This window comes from Ambystoma mexicanum, chromosome 1p (genome assembly GCF_040938575.1).
Source record: "Ambystoma mexicanum isolate Mex_15411 chromosome 1p, UKY_AmexF1_1, whole genome shotgun sequence".
In the NCBI taxonomy this organism is placed as follows: domain Eukaryota; kingdom Metazoa; phylum Chordata; class Amphibia; order Caudata; family Ambystomatidae; genus Ambystoma; species Ambystoma mexicanum.
This window is the reverse complement of record NC_090921.1, coordinates 528,004,911-528,022,324: the sequence shown is the minus strand read 5'-3', so window position 1 is coordinate 528,022,324 and position 17,414 is coordinate 528,004,911. Positions and strand designations below refer to the sequence as shown.

General features: G+C 46.9%; 1 protein-coding gene across 5 annotated transcripts in view; it reads right to left on the bottom strand.

Moving 5' to 3' along the window:
* PIP5K1C (phosphatidylinositol-4-phosphate 5-kinase type 1 gamma) overlaps positions 1-17,414 on the bottom strand; it is a 1,345,879-nt gene that overhangs the window by 1,104,142 nt on the left and 224,323 nt on the right. For all 5 annotated transcript variants that reach the window (XM_069649430.1, XM_069649429.1, XM_069649432.1 and 2 more), the window contains exons 2-3: positions 14,606-14,637; positions 12,835-12,921 (exon numbers count right to left, since the gene is read on the bottom strand). In XM_069649430.1, coding sequence (XP_069505531.1) covers positions 12,835-12,921; positions 14,606-14,637 — 119 coding nt within the window. The remainder of the gene's footprint in view (positions 1-12,834; positions 12,922-14,605; positions 14,638-17,414) is intronic.

Sequence of the window (17,414 nt, the reverse complement as noted above, 5' to 3'; positions counted from 1 at the left end):
CCACCAGGCTTCGACAACACCCCAACCCCCTCAGAGAAACTTTGCAACGGCCTGGCAGACCACTTCAAGAATAAAATCAACGACATCTGACAAATCATACAAAACAGACCAACCAACCAACCACAACATTCAACCAACCGGACGTAAGAGAACCACAGCACAAACTCCAAATCTTTCCTGAATATCAGTAGAGGCATTTGTCGTGTTGGTAAAACACAGCAAAAATGCAGGATCACCCATGGATCCCTGACCCCCACCCACCCCTCCGACATCTACAAATCAATCCTCGCACAAGGAACGCAATCAGAATATTACAGAAACCTCCTAAATATCACACTAGCAACAGGAACTGTACCAAGAGCCTTCAAATCAGCATATATCAAAGCACTTCTAAAAAACACAAGTGGCGACGTAGAAGACCTCTCCAACCACAGGCCGATTTCAAACATTCCCTACCAAGCAAAACTCCTTGAAACCTACATATACAAATTAACCCAAGAACACATAGAAAAACACCACCTGCTAGACCAAGCACAAGTCGGTTTCAGACCCGCAAGAGGAACAGAAACAGCACTACTATCCATCTGGGACGACCTAAAAACTAACGCAGACTCCAACACAACCCCAGCACTGATTCTGCTCGACCTCTCTGCAGCTTTTGACACCCTAACCAAAAGACAAGAAGACATGGGAGTCTCGGGATGATAGCTCAGCAGCAACGCTCTCGCCTTGGAAGCAAAACGACACTGGCCAACACAGGTTCGATCCCCGGGTCCGCGCTTAGAAACCTCTGGGTATTAAGCGCGTTATAAATAACCTATCATCATCATGGGCATAACGGACATGGCACTACTCTGGATTAGATCATTCCTAGCAGACAGAACAGAAACCGTATGGCTAAAACCCTTCAAATCCACCCCACGAGTTAATGACTGGAGTACCACAAGGGTCCTCACTATCACCACTGTACTTCAACATCTACCAGACTCCAGAAATCAGAATCTTTAAAAAATACAACATTAGATGCTACAACTACGCAGACAACACTCAAATCATCTACAAAATCAAAGACACTCAAGTCGATCACTCAACCCTAATCGAGTGTCTAAAAGAAGTCTTTAACTGGATGAATGCCAACAACTTGAAAATTAACCCAGGAAAGACAGAAATCCAAGAGAACACCACCTACATTCCGTGACCAACAAAAATGGGAACTGTACTAACACCATCTAAGATAGTAAAAAATCTGGGGGTCCTGATAGACAACACCCTAACCTTAGAAACACAAATAAATGCAATTATCAAGAAATGCTTCTTCCTCCTCCACAAGGCAAGAAGAATCCTACCTTTCCTCTCTTTCACCCATAAAACACTCACAATCGTCGCCCTCATCATGTCAAGAATTGACTATGCAAACAGCAACTACCTTGGGATACCAGAATGCCTCCTGAAGAAACTACAACAGATCCAAAATACAGCAGCCAGACTGCTCCTCAAACTATCCAGAGGAGACCACATCACTCCAGCCCTAAAACACTGCACTGACTCCCAGTCAAACATCGCATCACCTTCAAAACTATGTGCATAACACACAGGGAAATCAGTGGACAAGGAGCTAAATTCCTACAAAAGAAAATAATCTACAAGCCAACAAGACTCCTCAGATCAAGCAACAAAATCCACCTGGAACAAAAACCATACCTTAAGAAAAAACTCAGGGGTTCCTTCTCCCACTTAACCGCAAAAACCTGGAACAACATCCCGATAGAAATAAGAAACACCGAAGACCACCTACAATTCAGAAAATTACTAAAAACCTGGCTCTTCAACACCACAGATTCAAACTGAAAAACCAAAACAACCGAACAGGAAACACAAAGAAATTGATGACTAAATTTAAGATGACACGGACAACACCCAGAACCGACCAGATAAACTCTTACTACAACAAGAGAGACGATGCTAAGTCAAGCGACACCCATGAGAACAGAAATCAGCTTCCCTAGCCAACTCCAGCCAACAACCTCACCCAACAACCTCACCCGCCCCATAATTGCTACCTGGTATCATACCTGTATAGAGTCGTGTGAATGTTAGCACTTGCCACAACTAAACTAAGTTGTGGACATTAGCATGGGCATTGACCGTATGGAGTTGTGAATGAAGGCAGGTGCCGCCTCTGGACGTAATTGCAAGCGTTGGCATGTGCCACGTTTCGAAAGCACTGGGAGCGATAGCCTGCATAAACAACTGAATAAGATTATGAATGCCAACCAGCCGCCACATATGGATGGAGTAGCCTTGGCTAGTCAATGCCGCGCACCGACTGTTTGGGAATGCTCTCTAAGCCAGACTTTGAAGGGACGTACATACGCCTGCCTAACCCGCATACAGATAGGTGTTACATAGATGGCCAAGGCCTGACTTGGGTAAGGTTATGAACGTGAATAGATGCCATGTGTGAAAGGGACGGAGTATCGGACGACCCAGATCAGGACAGAGATGCAGAGATGCTCCCGCACCCCACCTGGAGAGAATAAGGAAATTCTGGGCCTCCCTTCCGGAGAGCAATGCCAAATAACCAATCAACTAACAATTTCACCCCTCTGCATACACCTCTCAAACTCTAACCAAACACAACTACAAGCCTAAAACACAACAATCCGCACAAACTTAACTACACTGCAACAACAAAACAAACCACACCACACCACACAGCACACAACGGCTACCGACCATAAAAACACCCCAAGCCCAGCCAACAGACCCACCGGGCTGAGGCCGCCAACAGCACATCACTGCTCTCTTGCACTTTTCCAGCTTATTCCCACTAACTCACCCCCCGCTTTCCCTTTCTTTCAGAGCCGCCAGAGCGCCAAGGGACCACTCCGGTGGCGATCGTGCGCGGTACAAATATCCTTTAACATTAACAAATATTTCGGGGCCTATATAATTAAGTAATCATCATAAGTGTTATTATGTGTCCAGAGTTGAATTTTGCTGCAGCTAGACCAGCAACATTTTATTGTGGCTTGACATTTTGTACTTGGCGCCTCCGATAAATAAATCATAAGTGTAATTATCAGGTTAGATTGGCATTTGGTTGGGGGGGCACTGTTGAGCAGCCCAGAAAATGGCTGCTTAGTCCGTGAGCTCCGTGATCGCCTGCCCTCATCTTTAAATATCGGCGCCCATCCGCAGTGTTACCGGCCATCGCCTCGCAAGCTGACTGCTGGCGCCCTCCTCTCCATGCACCTGCAGTCCTGGGCAAAATCGGCGCGTTACGGCCCCCTGACACTGTGCCCGCTACGTGGCCTGCTCCGAATCGTCTCACGACGAGACCGGCCGCTGCCCTGCCTACAGTCACCGTGAGCGGCTGCCCGCCAAGACGCACTGCCCTGGTCCCCTGCCCCTGCGGGACCCACGTGGAACACTCAGGTGCGGTTCCCCAGCCGTGGACGCCTGCCTGCTGCTCCGCGCCTGCCGGAGCGGCACTGTACGTGCCCTCTGCCCCGAAGACATCTAGCAGCCCGCAGTGCCCTGGTGTGTGTTGGACTGCCCCGTGCTGCCTTTCGGGTGCCTTCACTGGCGGGGCCCGCCGAGCCGGCAGACTGACACCGCGTGGGGTGAGCTGGAGCCTCCCGGCGGCTCCCTTCACACACGCCGTCCTTGTGGCTCGCCCGGGGGACCTGGAGGGCCACTCATCTTGATCCTCGCCACCGCAGTAGCGTGTGGCGAGAGCCTGAGTACTGCACTGCTGCAGGGGGTGCACTGCTTCCTCACGGCACGCCATCACTCCTCGGGACTGCTGCTGAGGTGATCGAGGAGCTAGAGCTAGGGAGCCGTAGTGCGGGCGGATGCCCTTCAGTACCACCGCCGGACGCTACGAGTGACACGGGCACAGCCGCCCTAATGGCTGAGAGGTGGGTGCTGGGGACCGCCACATAAATTGCTGCTGGCATCTCCTTTATTATGCCCCTATGCCCGAATAGCCCTGCAGCCACTCTGTGCCACTCTCCTCACTGGGCAAGGAGCGATTCATTATCTGCTGATCCTTTAAGGGACCGCCTGCAGGCTGTGGCTACCGTCCCTCACTGAGGTGGACTCTGGGCCCTGGGGGGCTGGCCATCATCTGGCTACCTGCAGTGCCAGTTATTGCTTCAGCATACGTGGCTCCCTATTGGGCCTTTACCATCTGTGGACACCTGGTCAAATGAGTGGCAGCGCCGGGGTTGCCCGCACTCCTCCCTGGCTGGTTCCCACCTGCACCACCACCGCCTGAGTGGTCATTCACTGTTTTAGCCGCAACACAACATTGGAACATATACTCCTTTCTGTGGACGGCGCACAAGTAGTGCATCAACCCCATTCACCCATCAAGACGCAGGTGTAGTTTCACAGTGCTACGTGCTTCACTGTCACCGAGGCCCCAATATACCTGCTGGGCCCCACCTGCGTGCCTGCGTTGCTGCAATACCCGGACACCTACTAGCAGCAAACACCTCTCATCCACCTATATTGTCATGTCTAGCAGATCCCGGGGTGCCAGCAAGACAGGGTCCATAGATAAGTTCACTAAAGCAACCCCTAAATCCGACCAAGGCTACGCATCTTCTAATCAGGACGCCTCCACCTCGCCCTCGCCCGCCCTGGCACCTGACCTTGCAACGATAATTGAATCCATGACGAACAACTTTGCTTCTTTTCATGAAAAACTTGATGATATCAATGCTAATGTGGTGTCGCTCAAATCCCAACTCGACCACGCTGGCACCAGAATCACGGAGGCGGAAACACAAATAAGTACTAATGAGGACAGAATACACACCCTCCAGGACACTGTCACCACCCTTAGCCGAGACATGAAAGCGGTGAAGGCCAAATGCGATGACCTGGAATCGAGATCCCGTCGGAACAACATACACATAATCGGAGTTCCCGAAAATGCCCTCAAGGGCCGCATGGAATTGGCGGTGGAAGATGTACTGAAGGAGCTGCTCGACAATCCCGCTCTCCCCCCTAATTCACGATGGAGCGTGCCCACAGAGCCCTACCATCGACTTCCCCAGGCCCATCATTGCAAAAATACTCAATTACAGCGACTTCATCCTACGCTTATCTCGCGAAAAGGGGGAACTGCGCCTGGGCTCCCAGACAATCAGGATATTCCCCGACTTCTTTGTGGGGGTGCAACAGGAGAGGCGCCAGTTCCAAGGGGTCAAGAAAATGCTACGAGAACGAAATATCCCCTATGCAGTGCTGTTCCCGGCACGCTTGAAGCTTACATTCAAAAGGAAACTCTACTCTTTCACGGTCCCCGAGGAGGCAGTGAAGTTCATAGAGGCACAGATACCACTCAACAACCCTCCTGGGGACCACGCAGACATGGATAATGACTGATCCGCCTCCGGTTGCCCTTCCGGGTCTTCAATGAACTAACGACTTCTATCTTTGTCTTCTATCTTTGTCACCCGTCCTGCTATGCTGTACAGTCCACCTCTGAAGCTGCTCTGCGATATCGGGCTCAGCTGCAAGGTGGCACGGAATTGTGCAACACCTTCGCCCACCGGCTCATATGCTTTCTAAGGGAAAAAAACATGATCAACAGACCTACAAAGCCAAACTTCCGTACCTTAATATTCATCTTCATTTTGCTTAGTTGGCAGCACGGCAATGGCGCACCCCACTGCAGTTGCAAACTCATGTTGGAATGCTTGATTGGTGTGAGCCCCCGTTGGGCCGGTCCATGTTGGGATCGGCCTGCTGGCACCTGTTTTTTGAGGGATGTCGGATGTGGGTTGGAAAGGGGGGGAACGGGAGCTGCTGGTTACTATTGGGCGGCGAAGGCGGGGGGGGGGGAGCGGGTGTCCTGGGAAGTTATATTGGAAAAGGCAGAGGCAGACTGACGGGGCGCACCATGTTGAAACGATTCAAAAGTGACCGCACAAAGTGCAGATGCAAGCCAAGGCGACTGAACTGGGATGCACCCTAGACAAGTGAAATGCCCACTACCATAATGTCCTGGAATGTTCGGGGGCCAAGTAACCGTACCAAGGCTCGTAAGATTATGGCCTATGCCAATAGACATGGTTGCAAAATATTGCTGCTGCAACAAACACACTCCACGGGCCGCCTGGCGGGAAGCATGGCACCATCATGGGGTCCCAACAGATACTTACCCTCTTAATCCACTCAAGCCAGAGGCATATTGACATTGATCCACAAATCCATCAAATTCACACTAAACAGGGACTACACCGATCATGATGGAAGATATGTTATATTACACTGCACCATAGTGAACAGAGTATCTTCTTGTAAACTCCTATGGCCCCAATGTTGATGCCCCCAATTTCTTGGACACTGTGGCTACCATACTGCTAGGCTATGTGGGTGTTCAGATTATATGGCGGGGGGGGGACATGAACCTAATATTGGACACTGACCTGGACAGGACTGGAACCGCCGTCCGACCCCGGACCGGGGCCACACGAAGGCTACTCAGCTATAGTGCAACACTCAACATCCGCGACACCTGGAGGACACTGCACCCTCAAAGACGTGAATATACCCATTATTCCACGGTACACGATAGCTCCTCCAGAATTGACATTTTCCTAGTATCTAGTGAAGCGATGGGCAGCGTGGAGGGGGCACAGATTCTAACTTTCACACTATCTAACCATGCCCCGATTACCATATCAGTAGAACTGGGAACGACTGTCCCGACATTCAGCACATGGCTTTTTAAATCCTCGGCCCTCAGGGACATTGTGTTCAAGGCGGACATACTGGCTGATATTGAGTCCTTCTTCGAACACCACACCCCCCCCAAGCCACCTCTGTTGGTGTCAGGTGGGAAACCTTCAAGGCATATATCAGGGGGATGTCCATATCCAGAGAAGCAGGAGTGCTAAAAACGATTAGGGCCGCTCTTGAGCGATCTGAGACCAAACTATGTAAGTTAACAGGAATGCTCAACCGCCGCTGACCCCGCCAAACTTGCACTAATTGCTGATGAATTCCAAACATACAATACACTTGCAACCAGTGAGGTCCAATACTTTAGCCGGCCCCAAGCTGCTCGTAAATATGGCGAGGGTGATAGACCCGGGAAAACACTTGCAACTCTTCAGGCCCATATCTCCTCTATTACGGATGACAAAGGCATCCCACGGTGGTCGGACCATCAGATACTGGACATATTCACTAAATTTTACACAACCTTATATTCTCAACCTCCCGAACAACATATGCGGGATCTACTCGATCAAATACCCACAACGTTCATCTCCTCTCCCACCAGAGACCAGCTTAAATCCCAGATTACCCTGGACGAGATAGTCGAGGCCATCTCGGACCTACCTAAGGGTAAAGCACCGGGTCCTGACGGACATACGGCAGAATTCTATCAGGAATACATAGCTATATTAGCCCCCGAGCTTTTAGAAGTCTGGGACGAGTCGCTCCACGTGTCCATTCTCCTCCCGTCTCTGCGTGAAGCCGTTATTATGGTTTTGTTGAAGCCTGGCAAGCCTGACGATGACTGTGGCTCATATAGACCACTTTCCCCTCATGAACCTTGATACTAAGATTTTCGCCAAGGTGATAGCAAACCGTTTCCTCCTGCTTATGATGCATCTGGTCCATGAAGACCAGGCAGGCTTTGTACCGGGGAGATCCACTTCTCACAACATCAGGCGACTGTTTAACGTGATGTCCCGTATCGACCAGGGAGCACACGCTGTTGCAGTCACGCTTGAGGCCCAGAAAGCGTTTTATATGGTGTCCTCTAAGTACATGTGGCTGGTGTTGGAGACGATGGGCGTCGGCCCCCAACATGATTGGGTACATCAAATAACTATATACCTCCCTAGTGGCCAGGGTCTGGGTCAACTCCCTTACATCAGTTTTGTTCTGCAGGGGCACCCGCCAGCGTTGCCCGTTCTCCCTGATCCTTTTTGCTCTAGAGATAGAGCCAATGGCGGTCCACAGTCGAGCACGCCACTCTCACAGGGGGATAAGGCTGAAAGACACTCCCGCATATCCCTCTATGCAGATGACGTAGTACTGTACATTAGGGACCCTGCCACTCACCTTGACCCCATACTGCGGGGCATTACGCGCACAGGCACCCGCTCAGGCTTTACAATTAACTATTCTAAATCTGAGGTTTTCCCGCACACTGCCTCCACCCAACAGCCTGCTACCGATTACCCTCTCCGCTGGTCCCCTGGGGGAATCAAAAACCTAGGAGTCCAGGTGTCTCTAACCAAGCCCACCCTGTTTGTAGATAACTACCTGGCCGCAGCACAGCTAGCTAAGACGAAAATGACACGCTGGCGCCCCCTCCCTCTGTCACTGGCCGGAAGGCTCTCCCTTGTCAAGATGGTCCTATTTCCCAAGTTGCTCTATACTTTTAGTAACGTGCCCATATGGCCCGGGGAGAAATACTTCATAAGGCTGCACAAATCATGCGCACAGTTCCCGTGGCACTCTGGCGCAGTGCGCAAGAAATGGTCCGATATGGCGCTCCCATACAAACAAGGGGGGGGTTCACTGCTCCCGATCTAATTCTTTATTGGGCAGCAGCTCAAGCCCAAAACGCTACCCACTGGTACCCAGGCTCTCCAGTCCGCCCACATGTTAAACTAGAAATCTTAGCAAAGACCGGTGTCGACATGATGTCCCTCATACTACATCAGCATTATTTACCCGACTCTCCCATTGACCCAATCGGCACCACCTTGCACGACTGCTACACCAAACAAGGGAATCCCCTCCATATTATAAATGGCTCCCTGTGTGGGCCTTCCCTGGACTAGAGCCCACACATGATACTGCCCTAGCACAGCACTGGGGGACTCTAGGCTACCAAGCATTATCATACTTTTACCCCAAAGGCAGGTTTATCGACCCTCAGACATGGAAACCGGGCCACTCCGGGTCAGCATGGCCCTTCTTTCCCGTTGAACCCTCTGAAACACTGGTAATTGCATACATTGCCAACTCGGGCGGTGCACGTGGTGTTGTCTCCTTTTTATACAAGATGTCACAAGCCAACACCCCAACCCAGGTTCTCAGGGCACGTGATGAGTGGGCGGAGGAACTGGGCCGGGAGACCCTAACCAATTGTGGGAGAAAATGTGCTTACACACTCAAAAGGTTTCCCTTAATTTCCGCTACTGGGCCATGCAGTACAAGCTACTGAACAGGTTGTACTACACCGCCTACAGGATCTCTAAGTTTGCTCATACCATCACACATCTCTGTCCCCGTTGCAGGGTGGAGGGGGCTGACCACCTGCACATGTTCTGTACTTGCCATAAATTGCAGGAATTTTGGGGGAAAATTCTAGAGACACTTGCTGAGGTAATTGACACTACAATAGATCCTGACTCACTGGGGATTTTGTTTGGGGTTTGCGGAGCCGACGATGTCAAGCGCATGGCTAAATTCCTCAATATCAGTTGCATGGTGGCTAAGAAATGTATACTTCAAAACTGGAAAAACCCTTCCCCCTCCCACGTTCCAAAAATGGTTGAACTTGCTTACATGGTCCCGAAACTGTGAAGAAGAGTACCTTGCAATGCGTCCTACTCATTCCTGCCCCAGGAACATATGGACTGCATTTAGCAGTTACCTTAATAGTCAAGAGGAGAGGTCATCCGAGAGTAGCTCGTCTCCCCTATCCCCAGCACCCCCACCCCCCCGATGGTAAATGCTTGATCACTCTGCACCATCAGGTAGGGTACTACCTCCTTCCCAAGCATTATACAATTGCTTTTGTGGTTTTGTGCACTATCGTCATATATTTGATGTATATTCCATTGCTCTAGCATGTGTGTCTGTTGTAAACCTCTGCCAACAAAAATTTTAAAAAAAGATTGGCATTTGGTTGCTGCTAGTCCTTACTGTGGCATTGTATATATTTCTGGGCATCTCTGATAAAGAAATCATAAGTGTTATTACGTAGTTAGATTGGCATTTTGGTGCTGTCAGTCTAGGTTTGTCTTACTATGGCCTTGCATTTTTTACTGCGCAGAAATAAAAGCTACAGCAAAACATGATAAATGTTATTACATGTCTGGCCTACATTGTGCAGCCAGTTTGGACAAGTTTTCTTTTGGTGGCATTGCATTTTAATAGCAAAGCAGTAAGGAAGCTCAGCGTATTGAGTGCTTGTTGCTGCAATCAGTGTGTGATCAGTAGGACGTAGGTTCAAATCGGGAAAGGCCAAATCAGCCTTTCATTCTTCCGATGTTGATAAATGAGTACCAACTTCAGTTGGGACTATAATTATATGTAAATATGTGCTATGTACAGCGTTTTGGAAAGCTTAAATCTCCTGTGCACTAAAAGTGGCTCACATATATTAGATTTGTGGATACTGTATTAGTGCAGCAACTGACAATGTAAGGGGGAGGGGGGAGGCTCTACTTTTCATATAATTCCAATACATGACATGCAGCTATAATTGGCATAATATGGAAGTAACTGGCCCTACAATGCTGAAATGGCAGCTCTACGGCAGTGCCTCAGTCCATTTTGTTCGTGTATATAGTTTATTAAAAACTTTAATACATTTCTAATCATACATATCAAAACTCTTAGTTCATTACAAATGGCAATAATTTACTTCAGGCACAACATTCTAAAACACACGTTACTGACATCGATTCATTCAACATAATACAATCTAATACCATATACCCATCAGGGTCTCCCTTTCTAAACCCAAAATTACATTTTCCACCTATCCGACAAATTACTCCATTCTCTACTTCCTTATGGTGGACTATTTGAGAAAAAGCTTTTCCCACAACTTTTTGTGCATCACTATTAAAATATTCACCAATGCAATGGTCCTTGAGATAGAGTATCCATACAGGACCCTAGCCCACATGACTTCCCTGTTTAAATCCTCTAATCTCCTTATGAACTTTCCCAACCACATTTTACTTGGCCCTAGTGTCGCGCTAGAGCCAGTCAGTCAGTCAATGTTTTTGCGTTTCTGCCTACTCCAGCTTTTTACAGAGCCGGCAATTTCATCTTGCCAAGGGATCCCTTTTATGGGACCCCCACCTTTGTAGAGACCCTAGTAAGTTAAGACAAAAGCATATATAAAGAGATACAGTCCTCAGTGGGGAGATTCCCATTTCGCCTCAGGGAATCTCATCACAGGGACTGTATCTCCTTTTATTTCCTCAGGTGTGTGGTTAGCTCTCTTTGTAGTTTATACGACATTCTCTTTATATCTTTCCCCAATTTACTATTTTCATTTTGTTGTACATATTCACCGGGCTTTCCATCAATGCAAGTTTGTCTGAGTCCATTTCAACAAGAATCGGGTCACAGTACTCCCCAAAATCGCAGAATGCTTGGTCATAATTATTGCTTAAAGATATATTCATATCTTCAAATAGCAAACCCAATGGTTGAACCAATATTGCCTCGGCCTATCTTGTACTATTGGGTCTAACCCGGTCATATCATGACCCCATCCATGGCATTAGAAGGCAGGACCCTTGTTTAAATGTGGTTGGTTATCTAAAATATTCTTGTCTGCTTCAGTATGTGTTTGGTATTTTAAAATCATAATGTACTTTTGTTATGCATGCAAGCCACTTCTGGTGATGTCACTAGGGCTAAAAAGGAACCAATGCCATCCGGGTCAAGTGACATCACTTCCCGTGATTTCATCAGGTCTGTGATGTCACTTCTGCAACCCCTCGTATTTTGGTGAATTTACGTCCCTGTAAAGAGGACCACGAACAAATGAGCACCCTAGGAAGTCCAGCCAGCCAACATTTACTTCAATTGATTCGTTTAAGGTCATATTAAGCGCTACCTCCTAAAGCAGGTCTCCAAATATGCACTTGTCAGCTGGCACTGTGAAGTGATAATTGACTTTTGGCTATAAGAAATGGTGTGCTTTGTGCATATAGAGAATGGGCGTGGCAAGTGTCATTTTAGGGTTGGATAGTAGTGTGCAAATTGAAATGTTTACTGCTGCGGCTTTAAAGTAAATTCAAGTATAAAGATAAGTAATAAAGACCACTTACAAAAATTCAGATTTGGCCTTGTAAACGCATGTGTAGTGTTCGAGGTCTGATCAAATTGCTCCACTACAGTTTCTGTATGAACGCTCAGCCAAAATAAATGAAATTACCCCATTGAAACAGCTTTACAACTTCAAAAGTCCTATGGTGGTGTGGAACCTACTAAAGAACAGAGGCAGGGTTCATACAGAAGACTCTGGTCCCGTGGCACATCTCTATGCACACAACTGCTAAAATAGCAAGAAGAGATTCATTTTTGGTGCACGCTGCAGGTTCCACAAGAGGATGCAATACTCAAAATGGACCTTAGGGGCTAGGCTGCACTAATATATCTGCGCCCATCTTTGGTGTAGTGCGGTGCCTGCCAAAACTCTACAATGCTCCAAAATGAAACTCTGATCATCTGCATGGCAACACATAGTATTTGGTGTCACAGTCATTCCAGGTTAAGAATCCTAGCAGACTGTTTAATGAAAGGCTCTAAACATCTAACAGGGTGCTGATAAGTAGCATAAAAGCACCTACAGCTTATGCTTGACACCACAAACTAAGATTGATCAACAACTTTGATTACTCAGTATTATTACACCACTATATGCCTGTGACCGCGGTTTTAAAGTGTCTTCTATGGATTATTTTCAATGCATTCTCCAACCTTCCATTAAAAAGCGAATTCCTAATGTCAATTCCGAGTCCCCTGCTAATCCTTTATCATGGTCGCAAACCTACTTAATTGACCGATGCCTGAGGTAACATGCAGAAATGACAGTACCTTTTTGTAGGTTGTTTCTCCTGAGGCGTCTACACCACGGTGGCCAATTCTCTTCCCAGAGCCAGGCTGGCCTGATAACGAAGGGTTCTAAGAGAGTAGAGAGTGAGACTGAACATCAGTGCATGATTCACCCAGAGTAGTTTAGTCAAGCTAATGTGAGAAAGTGGAAGGGGTGGTCGCAAATGTTGAAGGTTCTTGAGGGAGAGGTAGGAGCTTCAAGGTCAAATATTGCAGATAAAGTGGTAGAACTAGGAGTACAAAGTTCTAAACTAGGTCTCCTCTAATCCCCAAACTGATGGGGTGAAAATCAGTTTCCACTACCCCAATCGCCACATTTAAGAGTTGTGAGCAGTTAGAAGCAATGTATCCCAGTATTAAAGCAAGCACATGAATTGACATCTACTTCATTGGGACTCTTCAGGAACAGGGGTCTTTCAAAAACTGCAGCAAATATTGAGTGGAGGGAGGACTATGTACACAGGAATGTCCAACAAGGCCTTTTAATAAAAAAATACTGAGCACCTTATTAACAGATCTAAATGCTCATAACATAAATAGGTGGATGAAATTGTTACTCTATTGCATATAGGGGCAGAGGATGGTCAGGGGTAGAGCAGTTCAAGAATCCATCATCCTGTCCCTTCTTAAATTAATGTACGTCTCTGTCCACTGGCAATCATCCAAGGACGTTCCAGGGCGATTGTTTTCATTAACCTGCTCTCCTGATGAATTTCAAAAGGAAAGAAATCTAGCTAAAACACACTGTCCCAAAAAATATGCCATCATTAAACACGAAAATAAGAGAAACATGGAACAAACAAGAGCCAGTTTACAGAATCTTGGCATAGGCATGAACAAAACAAACCCTGCAGTAGAACATGTACAGCTGCACGCACTGGCACAAGTCTCAAAATAGATCTCAATTAACACAACATGCAGGAAAGAACTTGATTTGCATTTGTGAAATTCTGAAACGAAATTAACTTTTCTTCATCATCGGATGTTGGGAGTGGGAAATCGACAAAGAGTAAAGGGGGGGGTTAAGTGGGGCAGGGGGGCTGGAGGGTGACCGTTGCCGGTGGGGTAAGAGGGAAGGGAGTGGGCGAGTCCAACTCCTGTTCAGGTGATGTAGGATCCATAAAATATGATCCACATGCTATGCCCTCAGCGTGGACCGGGACAATTGCCTATAGTCTATAGCCAGCCTTCTCATTCTCCATTTCTACCCCTTTGCTGTTCTCTGTTCTCACAAGCATTACAGTCAAAGTTATAAGGGAGCTGTGACCAGAGACGGAAGGATGGAATCATTCACGCCTGGTGAAAAAAACCATAAATGAAATCAGCAAGTTTTCATTACATTTCTAACTCATGGTAGCTGAGATTTCGATTAATGAGCTGCAATGGACTGGTGTGTATTCAGACTTTCTGGATTACATTCGCATTTTTCAGTTGTAGTTGTTGAAGTCTGCCATGGCCAGCAATAGAAAGACGGAGAAAGGCTGTCAGTAACGCACATTAATCTCCATCATGCAACACTAAGGAATATTACGAACACCAGAAAGTTAAACTCTGAAGATTGATTCGGATAAACCAGTGAGTCACAGAGTGCACCTTGGCAGGTTAGAGCAGACCACTATGAAACATAAGACCCAAGAATTGCCACTGAAACCAAAAGTGGACATGGCTAAAGAACATGACCCAAATAGTTCCAACTCAACAGGTTTGATCACACAATTTAGGTTACAAGCTTTATTACCATATATGTACTCACCTCAGAAAGAGCAGAGTCCTTGCTTTCCTGATCTGAGAAGGGAAAGGGATATATTTCAGTAAAAGGAAAATATACTTTCCAAGAAAGCTTTTAAAACGGAGGTCTGTGTGCGTGTGTGTGTCACTTTACCCAACAGGCAGTCATGGTGCACGATAACCCACCAGATCACACCACAGAGTGCACATGAACTCTATGGATCCTGGCATACATTTCACCATCATAACTTAAGTGTACAATTCACCCACACCACCACAGCAAAGTATACACCAAACTAATAGGACCAATGAGTGAAGAGACTTGACTTGTATCAGAGACTAGCATGGAGTAAATTAGTGAACTAATACACCACCAAAATGGAGCACCAAGACTTCACCAATGCAGGGTCCACCATGAAGTCCATTTCACCCCATGAAAGCCCAGCACTAAGTGCACCACAGAAACAAGGGAAAGGAAAACCTCTCCCTGCAACTATTCTTCATTCAGTTCATCACAATACAAGAACATGGTAGTCAACATTTCACATGAGCATTTGCATAGAAAACATCTCTCACAACAAAACTGAAACATATCACACAACCGAATCTGGCATTTAAAACACTTCCTCCTGTCAACAACCAGCAGAGGCCACACTAGTCTGAACCCATTGAAGCAGTGCAGGGGGCAGACCCCTGCATATCTGTTACTCTTATTTTAATTGACAGTGTTGGGTCGATTTCTGTCAAACTGGGAGGTAAACCTCTTATCTGGAGCACTGGCCCACACATCGTAACACACACTTGGGTTAGAACAATAACATTTGTTTTGCACATAGAACTTCATGCCAGATTCCTCCCACTTCTAAGTACTGTACTTCTAAATGTTATTACCCTATTAAATGGTTTTCACTTTAACAGCCTTGTGCTGAGATATGAAATGGAGACATGCAGGCTGGCCTCATGGAAAAGGTGTGCACTCTCTGTATTGAGCTAATAGTCATGCGGTAAAAACAATACCACCGCGAAAGAATATGGTCCACACATGAAATGTTGCCAAAAGTAGGCATGCCCTAGTCATGTAACAGGTTGATGTATGATGCCAAATGCAACAGAGTATCATGCAGTTAAGAGAAAACACCTTGCATGGCTGACATCAGGAAAGATGCATTAAACACAGCAATCAATATTCCATTAGAGCAAATTGCAAGACATACATTAATCACTGTAATCTTATTTCTGGTGCGTGCATCTGCTTAGCTTCACATGCTGTGCATATAGCCCGACCTCTAGTGGTAATTGCCGAGTATTACTAATTCTTTTGCGAAGATCGGAAAGGGACATCGCCCTGGACGTGTCTAACACTATCCCTACTGTGAGGTGTAGTGTACTCATGATCCAACCATCAAGGGCCCCCGTCGGGAATGTATGAGTGGGTACAGGAGGATAAAAAGGTGCAAGACGTCTATATTAGTTCAACTCCAAGAGGGGAGGAAACGTGGGCGTGTGTGAATCCAACCAGATACGAGCACCAGAAATACGATTTCAGTGAGTCATGCATGTCTTTGGATGCTTCTGAATCTACTTAGAATCGCATGCTGTGCATAGACTAGCAAGCAGTACCAGGAGATGGGATGTTCGAAGGAACAGCGGCTAAGAGACGTCTTAACACTGCCTCACCTACTTGAGAATCAGTCTTAGAATGTGTATCACCACAATAACGTTGTGTATCGGTGTGAACAAAACTTCAGGTAGCTGTTTTGCAAAACGCATCTATAGGAATATTTGCAATGAAAGCTATAGTAGCTCCTGTGTCTCCAGTAGAATGTGCTATAGGCATAAACAGTAAAGCTCTCTTTGACAGAGTAACACATTTGGATACAGTTAATGATCCATTTAGAGATTGACAACTTAGAGACAGGATCCCCTTCTCTACCAGTGGCAATGGAGACAAAGAATTGATCTGTCTTCTGAAGTGGTTTTGTTTTATTGAGGTAATACATCACTGCTCTCCTAACATCTAGTGTATGGAGGCTTCTTTCAGCTGAATTAGTAGGATTCTGAAAGAAAGATGGACGTTTTATGGACTGGTTTACATGGAATCTGGAGATGAATTAAGGTGCAAAGCGTGGGCATGGGAGCAGTGATGTCCCCTGATCCTGGGACAGCATGTTTTAGGGGCAAAGCAGTGTCACTGGATCAAAGTGTCAATTCCATGAGACGCGAGAACCATGGTTGACGAGTACATATTGGTGCGATCAGGATTAGTGTAACTTGTTCCTGGTGCATCTTGTGAATGGTCCTGTTGAGGAGAAGAGTGGGGTGGGGTGGGGTCATCAGGATGAGAATAAGCAAACTTCCCTGACCATTTGATCTAGAGAACGTTTCCATTGGACCTCTTTTGGGTATACTTGGTGGCATAGTCTGGCCATTGTGCGTTCTCCGGTGTTGCAAAGAGGTCAATGTCTGGATGGCCCCATTCTGCAAAGACTTTCTGCAAAATGTGTTTGTGTACCCGCCACTCGACTAAGGGTAGCTGAATGTCTCTGCTGAGTAAGTCTGCAAGAAGATTGTGTTCCCCAGGAACATGTGTTTGAGTGCCTGCTTCCATATGCTTTGTGCCAGCTTGGACAGCCCTGGAGAGTGAGTTCCTCCCTGCTTGTTTATGTAAAACCTGGTTGTGGTGTTGTCCGTTAGTACTAGAACAGTCTTCCATTGCAGTTGTTGAAGAACTCTCAGGGTTTTGAACTCTGCTAGTAGTGAAAACAGGTTGATGTGTTTGTTTGCTACTGATTGTAACCACGTGCTGTGAGCTGTCAGGTTGAGAAGGTGAGCAC